Consider the following 18,432-nt stretch of genomic DNA (forward strand, 5'->3'; position numbering starts at 1 on the left):
GGGTGAATAACATAAAGTTACGAGGTTTGTGGAGTCCCACATTAATCCTTTTCTTGATCCCTAAGCTCATTTCCAAAGTGTACAATTATTCACTGGGACGCTAGAATTGCAGAATTATAGAATATTACAACAAGGATAGCAATTCGATAACCCTCATTTAGTGAACATATGGAATGACCCTAACACCTTCCTTCGTTTAACCTGAAAATGAAAATGCTCATTTCAGCCATTCATTCTTATCCATTGCTATAGCAAGTTAATGGGACCTATTGGACGGAATTAATCAACGAATACACCAAAAATGACCATTCCACTTGCAGCAAGTGCCATGTTGGCATGCGCGAAGTAAACATTCCACCGATACTCACGAAATGAGACTGTTTTTCAAGGTGCAGCTGAAACAACCTGACAGCGGCACGTAAGATGCAGAGTGCCCATGAAAGGGCCAACTTCAGTCTATTTGCAACATACATTATTATGAAGTAAAACATCATCTCAAAGCCTGAAATATGTCCACATGTTTTGGACATTACAGAAAAATTACAAAAAATAGATTAAACTCCTTCCCATCTAGAGACTTCAGTGACCAACCTTGCAACTCATTCTACAGGGGAATCTGAGCGGAGAGCTGACATAGTAAACCAACAAGATATATCATTAGAATAGTTGTCATGATGGGAGAAATAAAAGACCATAGCCGCACCATTAAATTTGGCACGCTAACAGAAAAGCAAATGCAATTTTTAGGGCATAAAACATAGACACCATGTTCCCTTCCAAGCCCAGACATATGCAATAACATACACAGAGATACATGAGAACACGTAGTTGGAAATAAGTTCAGTGCATGCAAGTGAAAAATTAGTTAACCCCTACTCAAAAATTCAATTCAATCCTGATCTTTTTCTCTCTTTTTCTACATTGAAATGTTGTTCCCCGGAGTGATTAACCAAAGTGCTAAAAGGGAACATACATACATGAAGCATTTTCTTAGAGCCACACCCTCACTTCGAATGACCAATTTTATTTCCAGTAGTGCTCACACAGCAGAATATAAAAACAAAACTTAAACATTTTGTTCATTTTAATTCTACCTGAATGATAGGATAATGATATCAGCAATGTTTTATTCTGAAAAGTGATTAAAAGAACCACCACATAAGGTGAGAGTGAGAAAAGTGAAGACAAGGTGAAACTTGGACTAACCCAGAAATCCTATCTGTTTTCAGAGGGAATCACATGGCTATAACAATAATTGTGAAAGTTAGCAAATTAAATTCAAAGGTTTGCTTTAATTATACTAATTTCCTCGCAGATTGCAACATCTAAAATGATTCCCTTGGGTCTGGAAAGCCCTGGTCACACGTCATCTGCTGACATACATACCCAAAATATCTTTTTAACCATAAGGTCAGCATATACTCAGATATGATTAAATTTGTCATGATCCAAGTGAGGAAGAGTAGGTGTTGATAAATACAAAGAGATAAATGTGATTTGACCAAACCACAGTGTCATTTGCAATTACCCTAATATATATTATGTCGGACATGGGAAAGTAACAAAAGGGGCAAAGAATAATATATAGAGACAGAGCATATCATATAACCGCATACAGAAAATGAAGGACTAACATATATGCTGCATAGATATTAGAGATCTGCAGAAGATAACAAAGCCAACTTACTTTTCATACATCAATCCAAACAAAGATAGTTGCAACACAGTACAAAAGCATGAAAAATTTTGAAGGACTTGCCCAAATGATGCATGGTTCACACCCATCTCGCAAATAAATTCATGACTTCAAACATCCTATGCTAAATGACATTCCAAACCACAATAGGTATTCATAAAAGATTTATGCTGTCTAGATCACCTCTACTATTTTTTCTCACTTACCCAACATTAAGCAATGGAAGCCAGATAATAGAACATACCACCCAATTCTCTCAAACATACTGGTGAGTGGTTTTCTATCTCAAACAAAATCCATCCACATCATCCAAAGAGATAATATCAAGGAAACTAAGTAGGCTTGCTCAAGTGTTAAAGACCCAAAGTAGACCAATGACCAATCAATTGAACTACTAAGCCAGTGACACCAGTCACTTATGAGACCTAATAAGGATAAAATTGTAAACTTCAGTTGATCTAATTAGGTCTTAATAAATTTTTTCGACTGGCTAGGTCAAGTAAACCTGCAAGATATGAGCTTGTGGAATCAAGCGACACATAAACAAGCTATTGGGGAATAAAGATCAGCAACCAAATTTTAGAAATGCAAACAATACATAAATGAAACAAGAAAAATAATTTTAACAAAAAAAGGACAATAAACATGGTAGGATACCAACTTTACACCAAATTGGAACAGAAGTGGGAAGAGAAAACAACTTAGCAACCTGCTCTTAGCTGTGGTTACTTACCCAAAAAACTAAAGACAACTTAGAACACTGACCTGGCTTCAAAAACTATAACCTACACCAAATGGTTTTCAAAATCCAGAACCATAATCTTAAATGAACGGAACCACAACCATGAAAGCAAAATTATCAAGACTTCCATTTTTTCTTCAAGAAACTTCATAGAATATTAAAAAATGTTATTCAACTAAGGATATACTTAGGTTTACACATAATGCAAAAGGGTCTTAAAGGTACTTACATTCCGATCTTTCCCGGTTTCAATTACAATTTCAATTTTGTGCCTTTTTTTCCACCCCATCAGGAAAACCATCAAAATTTACTTCTAATTAAAACTATCTCATTTCCTATTCCTCTTTTCTTTCTATGAAAAACGAACAATCCAAGTAAAATAAAATAAAATAAAATAACATGGACCAATTCCTGATTAACAGAGAATAAATAACCAATAAAACCCTTTACTAATCATCCCCAAAAAACCTAATCCATAACAATTAAATCAAACAAAATATGAATAAGAAATGATAAAGAAAAAACCCAGATCTGAAATATAAAAAGGAAGGAAAAAAGACTTACTGGGCTTTTCAGGCTTTCCATCGGTCCACTTGGAGATAGAGAAATGGACTTTCTCACGAGCAAGGGCTTCAGTCTTGTAGGGTTCCTTCAAGCAGTTTCTGACGAGATTGGCGCATATGTTTGAGTAGGTGATATACGTCATGCCGGCTGCACGCCAGAACGGCACCGCCGCGTTCGACGCCATTTTCTTCCTTTTTTGATTGTGGCTGCAAAACCTACAGACTATGTAGGAAACAATAGAGGAGCTGTTCGTTCTTGTTCACTGTTCAGCAACCAAAGGCCAATGGGGGCCTTCTATTTCATGTCATTTACTATGGACCTCTGGGCCTGAGCTTCATTACATTAACCCTGTTGCCTCAATAGAAAATTGATTCTTTATTAATCCACTTTTTTATTTCCTCAAAGAAAAGAAAACGTAGGTTTTTTTATGACATAATATTTAAAAAAGTCTATAAATTATTCAATAAAATTCAAATAAACTTTTTTACTTTATTACTTTTAATTAAATTCTTATATTTTTATTTTGAGTTAAATAAATTTTTATATTTTTATTTTAAGTCAAATAAGTACTTATTACTAATGATTAATTTAATAAAAATGTTATTTGTCATTTTATATCACGTGACATGCTAACGTATCATAATTGATAATAATGTAACATGTTGATATATTATACTTGATGATAACGTATCATGTTAATTTGACATAATAATACAATCATATGACATTTTTTACATTCCACATTAACATTATGTTAGTGTAATGTGAGTATAAAATTGATAAATGATATTTTAGCTAATAACGATTAATCAATCATTAGTTATGATGGCTTATTTAATTCAAAATAAAAATGCAAGACCTTGATTAAACGTAATAAAAAAATAAAAATTTATTTGAATTTTTTTAAATAGTTTAAAAACTTATTTGAGTATTATGTCATTTTTTATTTGGTTTTAAAATTTTCTTGTAGAAAAATTAGTGTATGTATATAGAGAGAGAGATATGAAGTGAGTAAATCGTTTGTAACTATTTTATTTTATATAAATTAATAATATTAGTATTTATGGAACTCTGTCATATATTCTTTATATTAATAAAGATCATCATGCTTTAAAAAAAAAAAAAAACACTTCCATAGCCCTTCCAATGGGAGATAGAGAATAAGATACCATAAATCAACCATCTATTTTATTGTATTGGACTAACACTTAGTAATAATTATAGGTAGCTTTAGGAAAATAGCTTATAAACTTAAGAACCCTCTACAAACAATAGGAGTTATTCAAGTTAAAGACACTTGAGACACGTTACTTATATTGATAATGGAAGCTAAAGCATGCTTTACATGCCGTCGAGGGAAGAATCAATCGGAGGTAATGGCACATCAAAAGCTACAATCTTCTTGCCATTGGATAATTCACCTTTAAACATTGTTCCAAAAGCCCCTTACCAACCTCCTCTTTGAAATTATTAGTGACTTTCTCTAGCTCGACCTAAGTGAATGATATAGGAGTCTCAATTAATTTAATATTGATATTTTTTTTTTGAAAGTAATTTTATTAGCACTAAAACCCTTATGCCAGTCGAAGTCTTTGTGCTTAAAGGCTTTTTTTGGCGTATAGTCTCTGCCCTGTGCATGATCATGAACTATATACAATTACAAAACAATCCACCACTTCAAATTCCATGACAACATCTCAATCCTAAGTAAAGCTATATACAATGTGAAATAACTCTCAAACCTTTTCCCATAAAACCTCGATTACACAAAAGGGGAGCTCAGCATACTAAAAGAACCCCTATCAGGCAAAAGACTTGCAGCTTACATATAATAAGGACCAGTCTCTTTGCTTATAATTCTTAACAATTAGCTTATACTTGCAAAGCTCAAAAGGTTAAAACCAAAGAGACACTAGCTACATAACAGAACATTTGATTCCTCTTTGAATGTCACCAGCATCGCTACAACCTTTTGTCCTCCTACCAATTTGTCTTAGGGTTGTCAACAAGTAAGGTATCCACTAATTTTGACTACCAAACCTGAATCTTATTAATAACTATTATACCTTAACCTTATAACTACTCGAATATTTTTAAAAATTATTATCCTAATTTAAACCCTAATACATATATACTTACTACTCGATAATTATCTTAACTTGTTTAAAAACTCGATTATATTAAAAAAATTATTAAAATGCTCAATCTTCTTCCTCCCTATCTTATCTACTGTTGCAAGTTAATGTTCCTCATTATAACCATAACTTGATTTGTTGCAGCTTTTACTTTGAAGAAATTTGATGCACACTGTCAATTGAGTATCCAGTTTCATTCCATCCTTTGTTGCTTTTGAATTGATAGGGACAAAGCCCTTTGAGGTAGAGTGATAGGATGGAACTTCTGAACACCTAGTTCAAGCCCAAGGAAATGAGTTAACGATTTGAGCACTCTTGACCAAAAGAAAGAGTTGGTAGGGAGCGAGTTGAGCATTGACCAGAACTAGGAATGATTAAGAAAAGGAAGACGAGAAGAACGAGCAGCTAGGGGAAGAAAAGAAAAAAAGGACTGAATGAGTGGCAACAACTAGGGGAAGAAAAGAAAAAAAAAAAAGGAGAGGTTGTAGTCAGGGAAAGGGGAAAAAGAGAAAAAAAAAAAAAAGAGGCTAAGGTTTTACATATTAATATATTAATATTATTAAATTAGTAAGTAAAATCAATATAATCGGATTCAAGTAGAAGGTACCAAAGGGTGGTACCCAAACTTAATATGAGTAGTAAAATCATTATTTATATCCATCCCAAATCCGATTGTAAAGTATCATAATTTTATATAATCGAGTCGGATACCCGCGTGTATCCTGTAACAAGATACCCATTATTATCCATAGTTCATCTAATTACATTTCTTACAATTTAAATGGGTGTAATGACTTTGCAATGTTTGATATAATAAAGGGAAGGGAATGTGTTTGCAATTGTAATGTTAATGCAATTAGTTAAGGAAATGTCATTCCCTTAGCTCACGGAGAGAAAATAACTTTCCCTCAAGAAAGGAAAAGTAAAATTTTTTTTCCTAACTTATGCCTGACACTCCTCTTTCTATTTTATGTTCTTTGTCTTGTTCCTCCTCTCCCCATTCACTTACACATTTCGGTCAACTCTTCCTCTCCCTGCTCACCAGCATCAAGGCCGCTATTCTCGTTTAGCATTTTTTTTGTTTCTCAATCTCCAACATCAAGGGCTACTCTTGTCGTTTATCTTTTATTATTCTTTTTCATCTCCAACATCAGAAGTTGTTCTTTTACATAATTTTATAGATTTAAAGTAAAAATAAATATTTTAATAATTAATATTAAAATATTATATTTCTTTTTGGTATGCTATTACTTATTATTTTAAGAGATAAAGTTAAAAAGTTAAAATTTTACAATTATAAAAATATAAATTTATTTAATTTTCATATATAAAAGTAATTTTATAAATTTATATTATATTTCTAATAGAGTGCTTTTAAACTAAACACTACAATGCAATATTCTTAGCAATCACATTTCTTATAATCATCACGTTCCCATATTATAGCAAATACTATAAAGTTATCTTTTCAACCATTACATTCCCAACAATCATGCACTCAGTAATCATATTCTCAGTAAAATACCAAATGCCACCTAAATGAATGTTGTTTATATTCTGTAAAGAAATTTACAAATAAGCGTCCAAAGTTAGATAACTTAGTTGTCACAATATTAGTGATATGCAACTTCAACAATAATGTAATCCAATAATACTAAGGGTTTGCTTGGTAAACGTAAAATGGCTTGCTAGAGGAAATTTTTTTCTGTATAAAATGTTTTACAGGAAAATTTAATATTTTCTGTTGTTTGGATAAATTGTCGAAAACGTTTTCTATTGTTAGGATCATTTTATGAAAAATATTTTTCATCATGGTGGAGTTGTTTAGGTGTTAAAATAATAAATAAGAGTTGAGCACAAAACAATATTGATATTTGATTTTCACTAATTTGGGATCAAAATTAAGAATGGAAATGAAAATAGATAAAATCAATAATGATATTTTCCAAAGCATTTAACCATAAATTTGTAATGAAAATAAACTCTAATTTTTAAATTTTTTTTCCATCTTATCACTTTTTTATCATAACTATAAAAATATAAATATTCATCAGTTGTGTAAGATATCAAAAACTTATACTTATAAATATGTATTCATCAAATGATGATTATTGAAATATTTTTTATTATAATTATTAATAAGATTTAAACCTATTATAAATATGTATTCATCAAATGATGATTATTGAAATATTTTTTATTATAATTATTAATAAGATTTATTCCATTTATAAATTAAAATTTTAATTGTATTGAATAGTTTCATTAAAATAATATTTTTTAATTTTAATAGTGTTGTACAATTTAAATATTAATATTTTAAATTAATTATTTTAAAGTTAAATATTAATATTTTTTATTTTTTAATATTTTAAGTTAAATATTAATATTCATCAAACTTATACTCATAAATTTAATATAAAAGTGTTTTTGTTGTTCTTTGAAAATATTTTACACCGTTCAAGGGTGTAAGATATTTTTCGTAATTAACCTTATTGACTCATAAAATATTTTATATCTGAAATTAATTTTTCGTCAACCAAACAAATATAAATCTTGAAAATATTTTTCAAAAAATATTTTAATGTAAAACAAACGGATCCTAAATGAATATTTTTTATGTTCTGGAAAGAAATCTACAAATAAGTGTCCAAAGTTAGGCAACTTAGTTGTCACAATATTAGTAATGCATTGACCAATATTTGAAATTTATTATTAGTGTAGTGCCATTATTAATTTCCTGCGGGACATTATCTTAAAAAATGAAATTCCAAAGTCATCTACCCAAGGATTTTTCCACCGTTGACTAGTGGTGTGATTTTTGGTCTGGAAGCTGTATTTGGGGTGGAGCTTCATTTGTTTATAGCCTTTTATCTTTTCCATAAATAACTGTTGACTTAGTGAGAATTCATTAATAAATTAAAAACCACCGGGAAGATCAGTAGAAAAATAAAGTTGATCAACAATATTATCATTCAAAATGATGAGACGACAAACCATATAATTACTCAAATTTTTAATATTCCTTACATACGTCCCTAATCTTGACTCTTTTGTTTGTTCTTTTCTTCTCACGAGGGAACAGGTTTTTTCCTTCTAAAAGTAACATCAAACCTCCCAACTTGCCAATCTAATATGGATGCCGTGCAACAATACTATCCTGCCTGCCCTGCTCCCGGCTAACCTCAATGGGTTTCCATTTACATATTTCTTTCCCTTTTGTTTTCTTTTACTTAAGCATATTATTTTTCTAGGAAAATTAATTAATAAGACATTTTAAGAAAAAATTGGTTTAAAATTAATTTATGTAGTTCCAGCTAACTGTTGCGGACTATATATATCTTTATATATATATATATATATATATATGTTTTTCTTGACTCTGAATCTTAATTGATTAACAAAAGAAAATTATAAAATATGGATATATTGAAATTTCATTGGATTTTAGAAATAAACGCCGTATATGTAAGTAAGTTTTATAGGAAATTAGCGCTCATTGACACTAATTAATAACCCGTTCTCAATATTTGCTAATTGAGCATAAATTTATAATGCACTTTTGTGAGAGCTAAAAGCGGCTTGATTATGAAGAGTTGATTGATTGCTTTGACTACTTTTAAGGCAGAATTAGGATCGAGTTTCCCAAGTGCGAGTTCTAAATAAGAAAATTTCTTGCATTGACTTTTATTCATTTCCCACAGCATCGCTGGTAAATGATTCGTCTCTATAGACTTTTCTACGCACGTATATTGAATGGTACTTGAACGTGAGGAAAGGTTAAGTTTTATTCAATTTTTATATACTATTTGAGTCTCTCCATTCAGAGAAATTTGGTAAAAATTAAGGAGAGATGTCCTTGTTAACCCTGAACTACATGTCAAACTGATATCTTTCCAAATAAAGAGAGGAAGGAACACGCGAAAAACCAGAAAGACTTGCTTCCTGGACACATGGCTGTCATCTTTTTCTTTTTGGTACTCTTACTCTCCGTAACTTTTACACCAGCTGAACAACAAAAGGTTACCAACATAAGCCTAGGCTCCTCTTTAACACCCACCTCCACCTCCAACAGCTCATGGATGTCCCCATCTGGTCTATTTGCGTTTGGGTTCTACCCGAAAGCTAATGGCTACCTTGTTGGGATATTTATTGCAGCAATCCCCATTAAAACGGTTGTATGGACAGCCAACCGAGACACACCTCCAGTTCCAAACAGTGCTACTTTGAATTTCACTAATAACGGAAGACTCATCCTTGAGTGGCGACAAGGTCAAGTGGCAGTGACTGGGAATTCATCTGAACCTGCAGCTGCAGCAGCTATGCTTGATTCAGGCAATTTCGTCTTGTACAATTCTGATCAGAAGATAATATGGCAGAGTTTTGAACATCCGACTAATGCACTTTTGCCAGGTCAACATCTCTATCCAGGTTACCAGCTGTTTTCAAGCGTTTCAGAAACTAATGATTCAACGGGACGATTCCGTCTCATTATGCAACATGATGGAAACCTTGTGCAGTATCAGGCCAATACTCCAGATTCAGGCGCGTATGCATACTGGCAAGCAGGAACTGGTGGTCAGGGAGATAATGTAACACTAAATTTTAACCCTGATGGCCATCTCTACTTGCTTAAAGCTGGCTCCAACATAAAGAATATTACAATCGGAGGATATCCCACAGAAGAAACACTATACTTAATGAGAATCGACGTCGATGGGAACTTTCGACTGTATGCATATAAACTGAATCAGAATGGAGCTGAATCGGTGGTATGGAATTCTTCCAATGATGGGTGTGCCCCTAAGGGCATTTGTGGCCTCAATGCATATTGTGTGCAAATGGATCGACAACCCAATTGCTCGTGTCTTCCAATGTTTGCAATTGAAAATGGGGCTAATTCTAATTTTCGCTGTGTAAGAAATTTCGTACCAGAAAGTTGCACAAATAATGACAGCAGTATCACATACTCCATTCAAACAATTGCTAGCCTTTTATGGGAAGATACTGCATATGATGTTCTAACATTAAACACCCAAGAAAGTTGTTCAAGAGCATGCTTGGAAGACTGTATGTGCGAGGCTGCAACTTACAAGGATGGTATGTGCAATAAGCAAAAGCTTCCTCTAAGATTTGGGAGATTACAATTGACAGACTCAAGCATAGCTCTCATCAAGGTTGCCAATTCCACCGAGAATGAAAGAAGGGTGAGTTCATCCAAAGGGAGAAGGAAAGAACTTCAAACAACTTTCCTAATCATTGGCGTTTCATTGACTGCTTTTGCTTTTATTATGTTAGTATTGTCTGGAGTCCTCATTTATAGGAATCGAGTTAGGGCATACAAAAGGGTTGTTATTGATAATCGCAATGTCGAATTGATTGAAGATGTTTCTCCAAGATCATTCACGTACAAAGAGCTAGAAAAGGTAACTAACAATTTCAAGGAGGAGGTTGGTAGGGGGGCTTTTGGGACAGTTTTTAAAGGTGAATTATCCAATGGCCAGAAGATTGTAGCTGTTAAGAGACTGGACATAATGTCAAATGAAGGGGACAGAGAATTTCAGACAGAAATGAGAGCTATTGCAAGGGCATATCATCGGAATTTAGTCCGATTACTTGGTTACTGCCATGATGGGTCTAACAGACTTCTGATGTATGAATATATGAGAAACGGTTCATTAGCAGATGTACTCTTTACAACTGAAAAGCAACCTTGTTGGAGTCAAAGAATGGATATTGCTCGTAACATAGCAAGGGGTCTTCACTATCTCCATGAAGAATGTGAGACTCGAATTATCCATTGCGACATTAAACCCCAAAATATACTCATGGATGAGAATATGTGTGCAAAAATATCCGACTTTGGATTGGCAAAGCTATTGATGCAAGATCAGACTAGAACCTTTACTGGGATCAGAGGGACACGGGGGTATGTTGCACCAGAATGGCATAAGAAAGTGCCTATTACAGTCAAGGCAGATGTTTACAGCTTTGGAATCGTATTGTTGGAGATCATATGCTGTCGTCGGAGTGTGGATTGTAAGCTTTCTGAGAATGAAGCCATTCTTGAAGAATGGGTTTACCGATGCTTTGAAACTGAAGATCTGGGTAAATTAGTGGGTGATCGTGAAGAAGTTGACTGCAAACAATTAAAGAGGGTGCTCAGCATTGGACTTTGGTGCATCCAACATGAGCCATCACTTCGTCCTTCAATGAAAATGGTGCAATTGATGTTGGAAGAAACTGTTGATGTCCCATTACCTCCGCCTGCGTCTTTCCTTGATATATAAAGAATGCTTGCGCTTTCATTATCATTTAGTCGCCATATTTACAAGCTCTAACTCCAGTAGTCCTGTGTTTATTTACCTATTGTTTAGTTGTAATGGGTCATTGTAAGTTGTGGAATATTAATCTATTTTCTTCTAAATTATAGTTTTATATATATATATATATATATATATTAGGTGCTGCTGTTACTCGAAGTATATAAAGTTATCAGGTTTTTATAGCTGTTAGTTTTATTACGAATTTTGCCTCTGTTTCATATATATATTCAGAGTACCTGCCCTATGCTCAAACCTTTCTTCTTGCAGCAATGTATTGAATAGTGTTACATGAACAGTTTTTGACCTTGTTACAGGTGTAAACTACTTGTGTATGAGAGTGAATAGCAATACCTCACTATTTATAACCTTATATAAAAGGAAGTCTTGTTGGAGTTTTCAAATAGAGTCACATGGGTACATGTGCAAAGAAGTGCTGCGGGACAAAAGAAGTAGTCAAGTTTTTTACACGAATTTAATATAAATCTTGAATTGTAAAAAAGAGAGTCTTGATGGAGTTTCCAAATAGAGTCACATGGGTACATATGCAAAGGAGTGCTGCAAGTTAAAAGAAGTGGCCAAATTTTCAACATGAATTTAATATAAATCTTGAATTGTAAAAATTAAAAAATAAATGACAAAACATATAAATTTTGACATACCCTTTTGGAACCAGTGACCGTTCATAAAATTTACCTTGTATATATGCAGTCAAGTGCAATCTATTTAGAAATTCTACTCCATTAATTAAATTAATATGGAAGAAATGGTGTTTCATTATCTAGGTTTTAACATGAACAAATTGAGTGAGATTCAATCTATTTCACCGTGAATAGTGATTTCGAACACGTACCTGTATCTGTATGAGTTCTCAATCACTGTTTGTAGTAAAGAAAAAATAAAGTAATCATGGTAATAAATAATATCTATTAAAGTTATTTAATTTATTATCATAAAGAGACATTTGACATAGTGATGCGATTTGGTATTTGATTTTTGACCCATATAATCTTTTGCATATTGATGGGTATACGGGTTAAAGACCACACCGAAAGCAAGACCATAGGCCACGATTTAAGTCGATCTGAAAAGACCACCATTGACTTCTGTTAATGACCATTTCACCCTTTCTTGTCTATGCCTATGACCAACTCTATTGACTTAAACCTTTGGGTTCACAAAATAAGTAGTATATGAGATGTCAAATGCAGAAGGAAAAAATAAGAAATGCTCAAAGAGGCAGTTTGACGAGGCTTTTAGAATGAATATTAGTAGAAACAAACAAATAATGTATACCTTCGGAGCTTAATGCATTTACCCTTTAACATTATAAAGTGTTAGATCATACTTCTTCCCTTTGACTCTAATACAATATTTCTCGTATTTCTGGATTTTGGTTTCTATCAAATAAACCCTAATGCTGATGCCATAGCCCATATATAACAAGATAGAGAAGGGCAAATTGGTCTCAATGTTCTAGTTATTTGGAGACAGCCGTCATGCTGGACTTTGGGTGCTACCGCTAGAAAAGACGGCACTGGTGTGATCTTTTTGAATTTTGTGATAGAAAACGAAAGCAAGATTGCGTAACAACTGGGGGAAGAAAAACAAAATGCTTATGCTTCGGTGAGGCCTGGTGGGTTACGTACGTTCTCTGCAATTTCTTTCTCTTAAAAGAAACAGTTAAAAGTAGCAGAAGCAATAACAGGTCTCTGGTGGCAACAAAACTCTCCTTCCATTTGTTCACCATTTTTCTATTTTCCATAGCAAATGCTCAATCTCCGCAATCCAACAAAATCAAAAGCCCCACTATTTTGACACAACGAGTTAGCATAAAAACAAAAACTAGTACTTGACAAAACTTTTAAAATTGATAATAAAGTTTTAAACGTAAAAGCTTACACTCTTAATTTAAAAAAAAATATAATATCATTCAATAATTCAAAAAAAATAAATTATTTAAAAATTAAGTTTAAGTGTATTATTTATAATAGTTTAATCTTACTTAACTTAAATTTAAAGTGCAAACAAAGTAAATTAAAATAAAAAAGTATTTTACCCTATACTTTCTTGGAGTACAAAAAAAGTAAATTTTTAAACTTATATTTACTTGTTATCCAAGTAAAATAAAATAAAAACCCTAAATACTAAATAAGAAAAATATTAAATATTAAAATTACTTGTTAAACTATTAGACTATCTACATCATTCCCCTTAACTTGAGAAAAACTCGATCTCGAGTTTACCAATACATCTGAATATAAAGGTTCATCTGATGAATGAAATGGGTAAATATCCACCACATTAAATGTCTTGGAAATTCCCATTGTGTCTGACAGATCCATAACATATGTATTGTCATTAATCATCTACCACATTAAATGTCTTGGAAATTCCCATTGTGTTTGACAGATCCACAACATATGTATTGTCATTAATCTTCTTCAAAATTTGGTATGGTTCGTACTTCTTACGCTTTAACTTACTATAAGTTTCCACTAGAAACCTTTCTTTTCGTAAAAACAGCATCACCTAATCTCTTATTTCAAACATCTGCTTTTTACGATGTTGGTTTGCGACTCTCTTGTACTTGGCATTAGCTTGTTCTAATTTTTGTTTCACCTCTACTTGAACATCTTGCCACTAACTAGCCATATTTTCAGTAGCTACACTAAATCCAGGAACTTTAGGCAATTTGATCAAGTCAAGAGCATGTTGTGGCAACTTTGTATACACAATAGAAATTGGTGATTTTCTTGTGGCACTATGAACAACATTATTATAACCAAACTCTAATTGTGCTAATGCAAACTCTGACTGCTTTGGTCTATCTCTACCAATACTACGAATCAAATTACTAAGGGTTCTATTTACTAATTCAGTTTGGCCATCAATTTGTGGATGAGCTATGCTACTGTAATTTAAGGATGAATCAAACATCTTCCACAAAGTCCTCCAAAAATGGTCGAGAAATTTGCTGTCTTAATCTGAAGTGATGGTTTTAGGCACACCATGCAGACGAACAACCTCCTTGAAAAACAATTTGGTTATTTCGCTTGCATCTGAAGTCTTCTTATTAGGGATATAGTGCATCATTATAGAAAACCTATCAAGCATGTCATCTAGCCTAGGAATTGGAAACTTATATCCAACAGTAGTCTTGTTGATGGCTCAGCTATCCACACACATCTTCCAACTCCCATCCTTCTTTGGGTTTAGTAAGGCGAGAATTGCACATGGACTCATGCTCTCTTGGATATGTCTTTTACGCAATAGTTCCTCCATTTTTTCCTTGAAAATCTAGTTCTCATTTAGGTTCATTCTATAATGAGGCAAGTTTGGCAAACTAGCACCAAGAATCAGATCAATATGGTGTTGAATATCCCACATAGGTGGTAAACCGTCAGATAAATCTTCTGGCATCACCTCACTAAATTCTTCTAGTAACAGTGTAACTACTTTCGGATACTCTACTATTTTCTGATCTTCTTCAATTGAAAACACTTGCTTCACAATCAAAGCATGCACCTCTTTTGACTCCTTGAAAGCAACCTCTGTCTCATTCCCTGAATGAGTAAGGTTAATGAAAGTTCGCCCCTCCACTTTAGAAGCTTTAGTTTTGGCACTTCTTTTCATTGGCAATAAAGTAAACTTTATGCCATCTTTCTTCAATTTATAAGTGTTTTCTTTCCCATCATGTTGTACTGCAACATCAAATTGTCAAGGTCTACTAAATAACAAGTGACAAGCATCCATATCCACAACATCACAATATACCTCATCTTTATATTTACCAATGGAAAGAGGTACCTTACACTGTTCTATTACTTGAATCTTTTCTGTTACCTTAATCCAACCAATAGTGTATGGATTGGGGTGCTTTTCAGCTTTAAAACCCAAACTCTCCATAACATTTTTACCAATAATATTCTCATAACTACCACTATCAATAATCACATCAAATAAACGGTTAGTGATAATGCACCTGGTTTGAAATAACTGATTCCATTGAGTGTTATCCTTCTGTTTTGGAGACAACATCATTTTTCTCACCACATAGTTCTAGCTATCATCATAATCCTCATACTCGTCGTCATCCCCATTTGGATCACAGCAAATCCCATCATCCTCTTCTCCTTATTCCACCATGTGAACTGCTTTTTTGATAAGATAGTCACTAAATCTATGACCAGGTTAATTGTATTTGAAACACTTTCCTGGGTTTGGTTTGACATAGGGATTTGCAGCTTTCTACCCCTTCTTCGCATCTATCACTTTTTGCTTTCCAATTTCCTTCTCTCTATACTGGTCATTGCTTGCAGAACTATCATGAACTGATTTATTCATATCATTGGATGTTTTATAATTATCCCCATTGTAACTTTTACGAGAATAATCAGGTTTGTTCTTTTCTTGTAACATCAGTTCAGGCTTTAAAGTAATATTCCATGCTTTAGATAAATTTCGTAATACTTGTATCCCTGTCTTTTCTCTGATAACTAGCTTTAACCCTTCAAAATACCTAGCAACCTATTGCCCTTCAGTCTCCCTCAGGTCATTCTTTTTGACCCATATCATAAATTCTGCAATATACCCATGTACAGTTTATTGACCTTGATGGCATTTCTGGTACTTCTAAAATAAAATCTGCTCATAATTAGGAGGAAGGAAATCCTTCTGTAACAATTGCTTCATCCTGTACCAGGTTCTAACTGGTGTTTTTCCTTCACGATTCCTTCTAGACTGTAACTTTTTCCTTCATGCAGAAACTCTACATTTTAATCTGCAAACGACAAGTTTCATCCTTTTTCCTTCTGAATTTTCATATATTCAAAAATCTATGTATTTCATAATCATTATATCCAGCGTATCTCACAAGATTTGCAAAATAATCATCTTTTTCCTATGAATCTTCCATGTAGACCTGTTGTCTACTCCCATTTGCAGGAAGAGGTCTGTCGACAGGTTATTCGTGAGCTACATCATTTCTAGTACTTGGCCTTTCGTCATCCCGATTTCTGTTGGCATCTATGCCTAGAGTATCAAATCAATCTGCAATTTCTTCAAAACATCATTCCAAACGCTAGAATCTGATATCTATTCGTTGCTCAAAAGCTCTCAACGCTGCCCCTTGATCTTGTACTGCAGATCGTAAGGTCTTAGTTCCATGATCTTCACCATAAAAGCCATTGCCTACCATAATTGGGTCGCCTACCATAATTGGGTCACCTGCCATTAGATTGGGTGAGTTTTTCCTAATCTGATACCAACTAACATAACGAGTTAACGTGAAAACAAAAGCTAGCACTCGACAGAGCCTTTAAAATTGATAATCAAGTTTCAACCGCAGAAACTTACACTCAAAATTTGAGAAAAAATATAATATCATTCAATAATTCAAAAAAAATAAGTTGTCTAAAAATTAAGCCTAAGGATGTTATTTATAATAGTTTAATCCTACTTAACCTAAACTTGAAGTGTAAGTAGAGTAAATTAAAATAAGGAAGTATTCTACCTTAGACTTCCTTAATATATAAGAAAAGCAAATTTCTAAACTAATATTCACTTGTCGTCCAAGTAAAATAAAATAAAAAAACCCTAAATACTAAATACTAAATAATAAAAATATTAAATAATAAAATTACTTGTTAAACTATTAAACTATTTACGTCATGTTTACATAAACTCCACCCAAAATATCTGGCCTCCTCCTCCTAAATACTGCGCTTTTAGGTTTTACCATAGTGGTAATGCTTTCAAGTTTGGCATTGGCCTCGCTGGGAGCCCCAAAAATACAATATGGACTGCAAGACGAACAAATCCCGATGCAAGTCTTGATTTTGCCAAGGATGGTAGAGTCATTGTTGAACCCACTCAGATGCCATCGGTTGCTTCAATGCTTGATTCAGGCAACTTTGTTTTAAATACTTCCAATTCAGAAATTGTTTGGTCTAATTTTAATTATCCCACCAACACCCTTTTGGTGGGACAGAAACTAGAACGAGATAGGTACCTGATGATTCCATTAGAAACTTCAAGCTCTAGATGCAATGCAAGCTGATGGCAATCTCAATGCCTTTCCACTGAGGAGCTATCATATGTATTTTCAATGAGCATAAATTTTTTTAATTTTTTTTCTTCTATTTATATTATTATTATTTATTTTAATTTTATTCTATTTAATCATATGTTTTAAGTTTCTAAAGTTTTCTCTTTTAAGTTTCTTCATACCTGTTTCCATTTCTTTCTTTTTTTCTTTCTCTTCTCTTTAATCATTTCATTGCGAAATTACAAAGAGGTAAATTTCTTTTTTTTATTTCTTTTTCTATTTATATTATTATTAGTTTTATTTATTTATTTTTCAATTATATTCTATTTGATCATATGTTTTAAATTTTTATGATTTTTTTTTCAAATTTTTACAAATCATCAACCATATTTTTCTTTTTTCTTTTTTGTTATGTAGTTCTAGCTTCTACCTGTTACATTCTTCTTCTTTTTTTATTATGTGTTTGTAAAGATTTTAGTTTTTAAAAATTATGAAATTATTATGTAATTTTTAAATATGCGTTGTAACATTGCATTATTTATTGTTGCTTAAAATTTTATTAATATATCATTTTTTTATTAATCTTGATTATATAAGATATTTTTTATATATTTTATGTTTTATATTTAATTTAAAAGAAATTGTCTTTGAGTATTTAATCTTTAAACAATACTAATTATATAAGAGAAAATTATTAATCTTATATATCGTACTTAATTATTAATATTTTATATATTATTTCTCTTCATTTTTAACTCTTAATAAAAGTTGTCTAGTTTCGTCTTGATAAAAAAAATTGACAAGAAATTTCTTGTCGTGAGTACAGTTTTGTTTGCCTTTTCTTTGGTAATTGGTAGTCTTCACGTCATCTGATTATCTTATTTACACTCATCAAACAAATTTTGTTCTCGATCGAAAAAGAG

General features: G+C 32.5%; 2 protein-coding genes across 2 annotated transcripts; one reads left to right on the forward strand and one right to left on the reverse strand.

Moving 5' to 3' along the window:
• Window positions 1-302: 302 nt before the first annotated feature.
• On the reverse strand, window positions 303-3,294 carry LOC18611786 (ATP synthase epsilon chain). The gene is made up of 2 exons (XM_007048219.3): window positions 3,003-3,294; window positions 303-628 (listed from the first exon to the last, which is right to left on the reverse strand). Exons 1-2 carry the CDS (start codon window positions 3,184-3,186, stop codon window positions 600-602), a joined length of 213 nt encoding a protein of 70 aa, XP_007048281.2. The 5' UTR covers window positions 3,187-3,294; the 3' UTR covers window positions 303-599.
• A 5,796-nt stretch (window positions 3,295-9,090) lies between these two features.
• On the forward strand, window positions 9,091-11,534 carry LOC108661119 (G-type lectin S-receptor-like serine/threonine-protein kinase LECRK1). Its single transcript, XM_018117006.2, has one exon. The coding sequence runs from the start codon at window positions 9,091-9,093 to the stop codon at window positions 11,425-11,427; it is 2,337 nt and encodes a 778-aa protein (XP_017972495.2). The 3' UTR covers window positions 11,428-11,534.
• The last annotated feature ends 6,898 nt before the right edge of the window (window positions 11,535-18,432 follow it).

Source organism: Theobroma cacao, chromosome 1 (assembly GCF_053813885.1).
Source record: "Theobroma cacao isolate CCN51 chromosome 1, ASM5381388v1, whole genome shotgun sequence".
NCBI lineage: Eukaryota > Viridiplantae > Streptophyta > Magnoliopsida > Malvales > Malvaceae > Theobroma > Theobroma cacao.

Excerpts from the sequence above, each read along its gene's own strand:
- LOC18611786 (XM_007048219.3), bottom strand. The coding sequence starts at position 3,186 with ATGGCGTCGAACGCGGCGGTGCCGTTCTGGCGTGCAGCCGGCATGACG. Across the intron at positions 629-3,002 it reads TGGAAAGCCTGAAAAGCCCA|CTCTCCGCTCAGATTCCCCT; the intron begins GTAAGTCTTTTT and ends TTACTATGTCAG.
- LOC108661119 (XM_018117006.2), top strand. The coding sequence starts at position 9,091 with ATGGCTGTCATCTTTTTCTTTTTGGTACTCTTACTCTCCGTAACTTTT.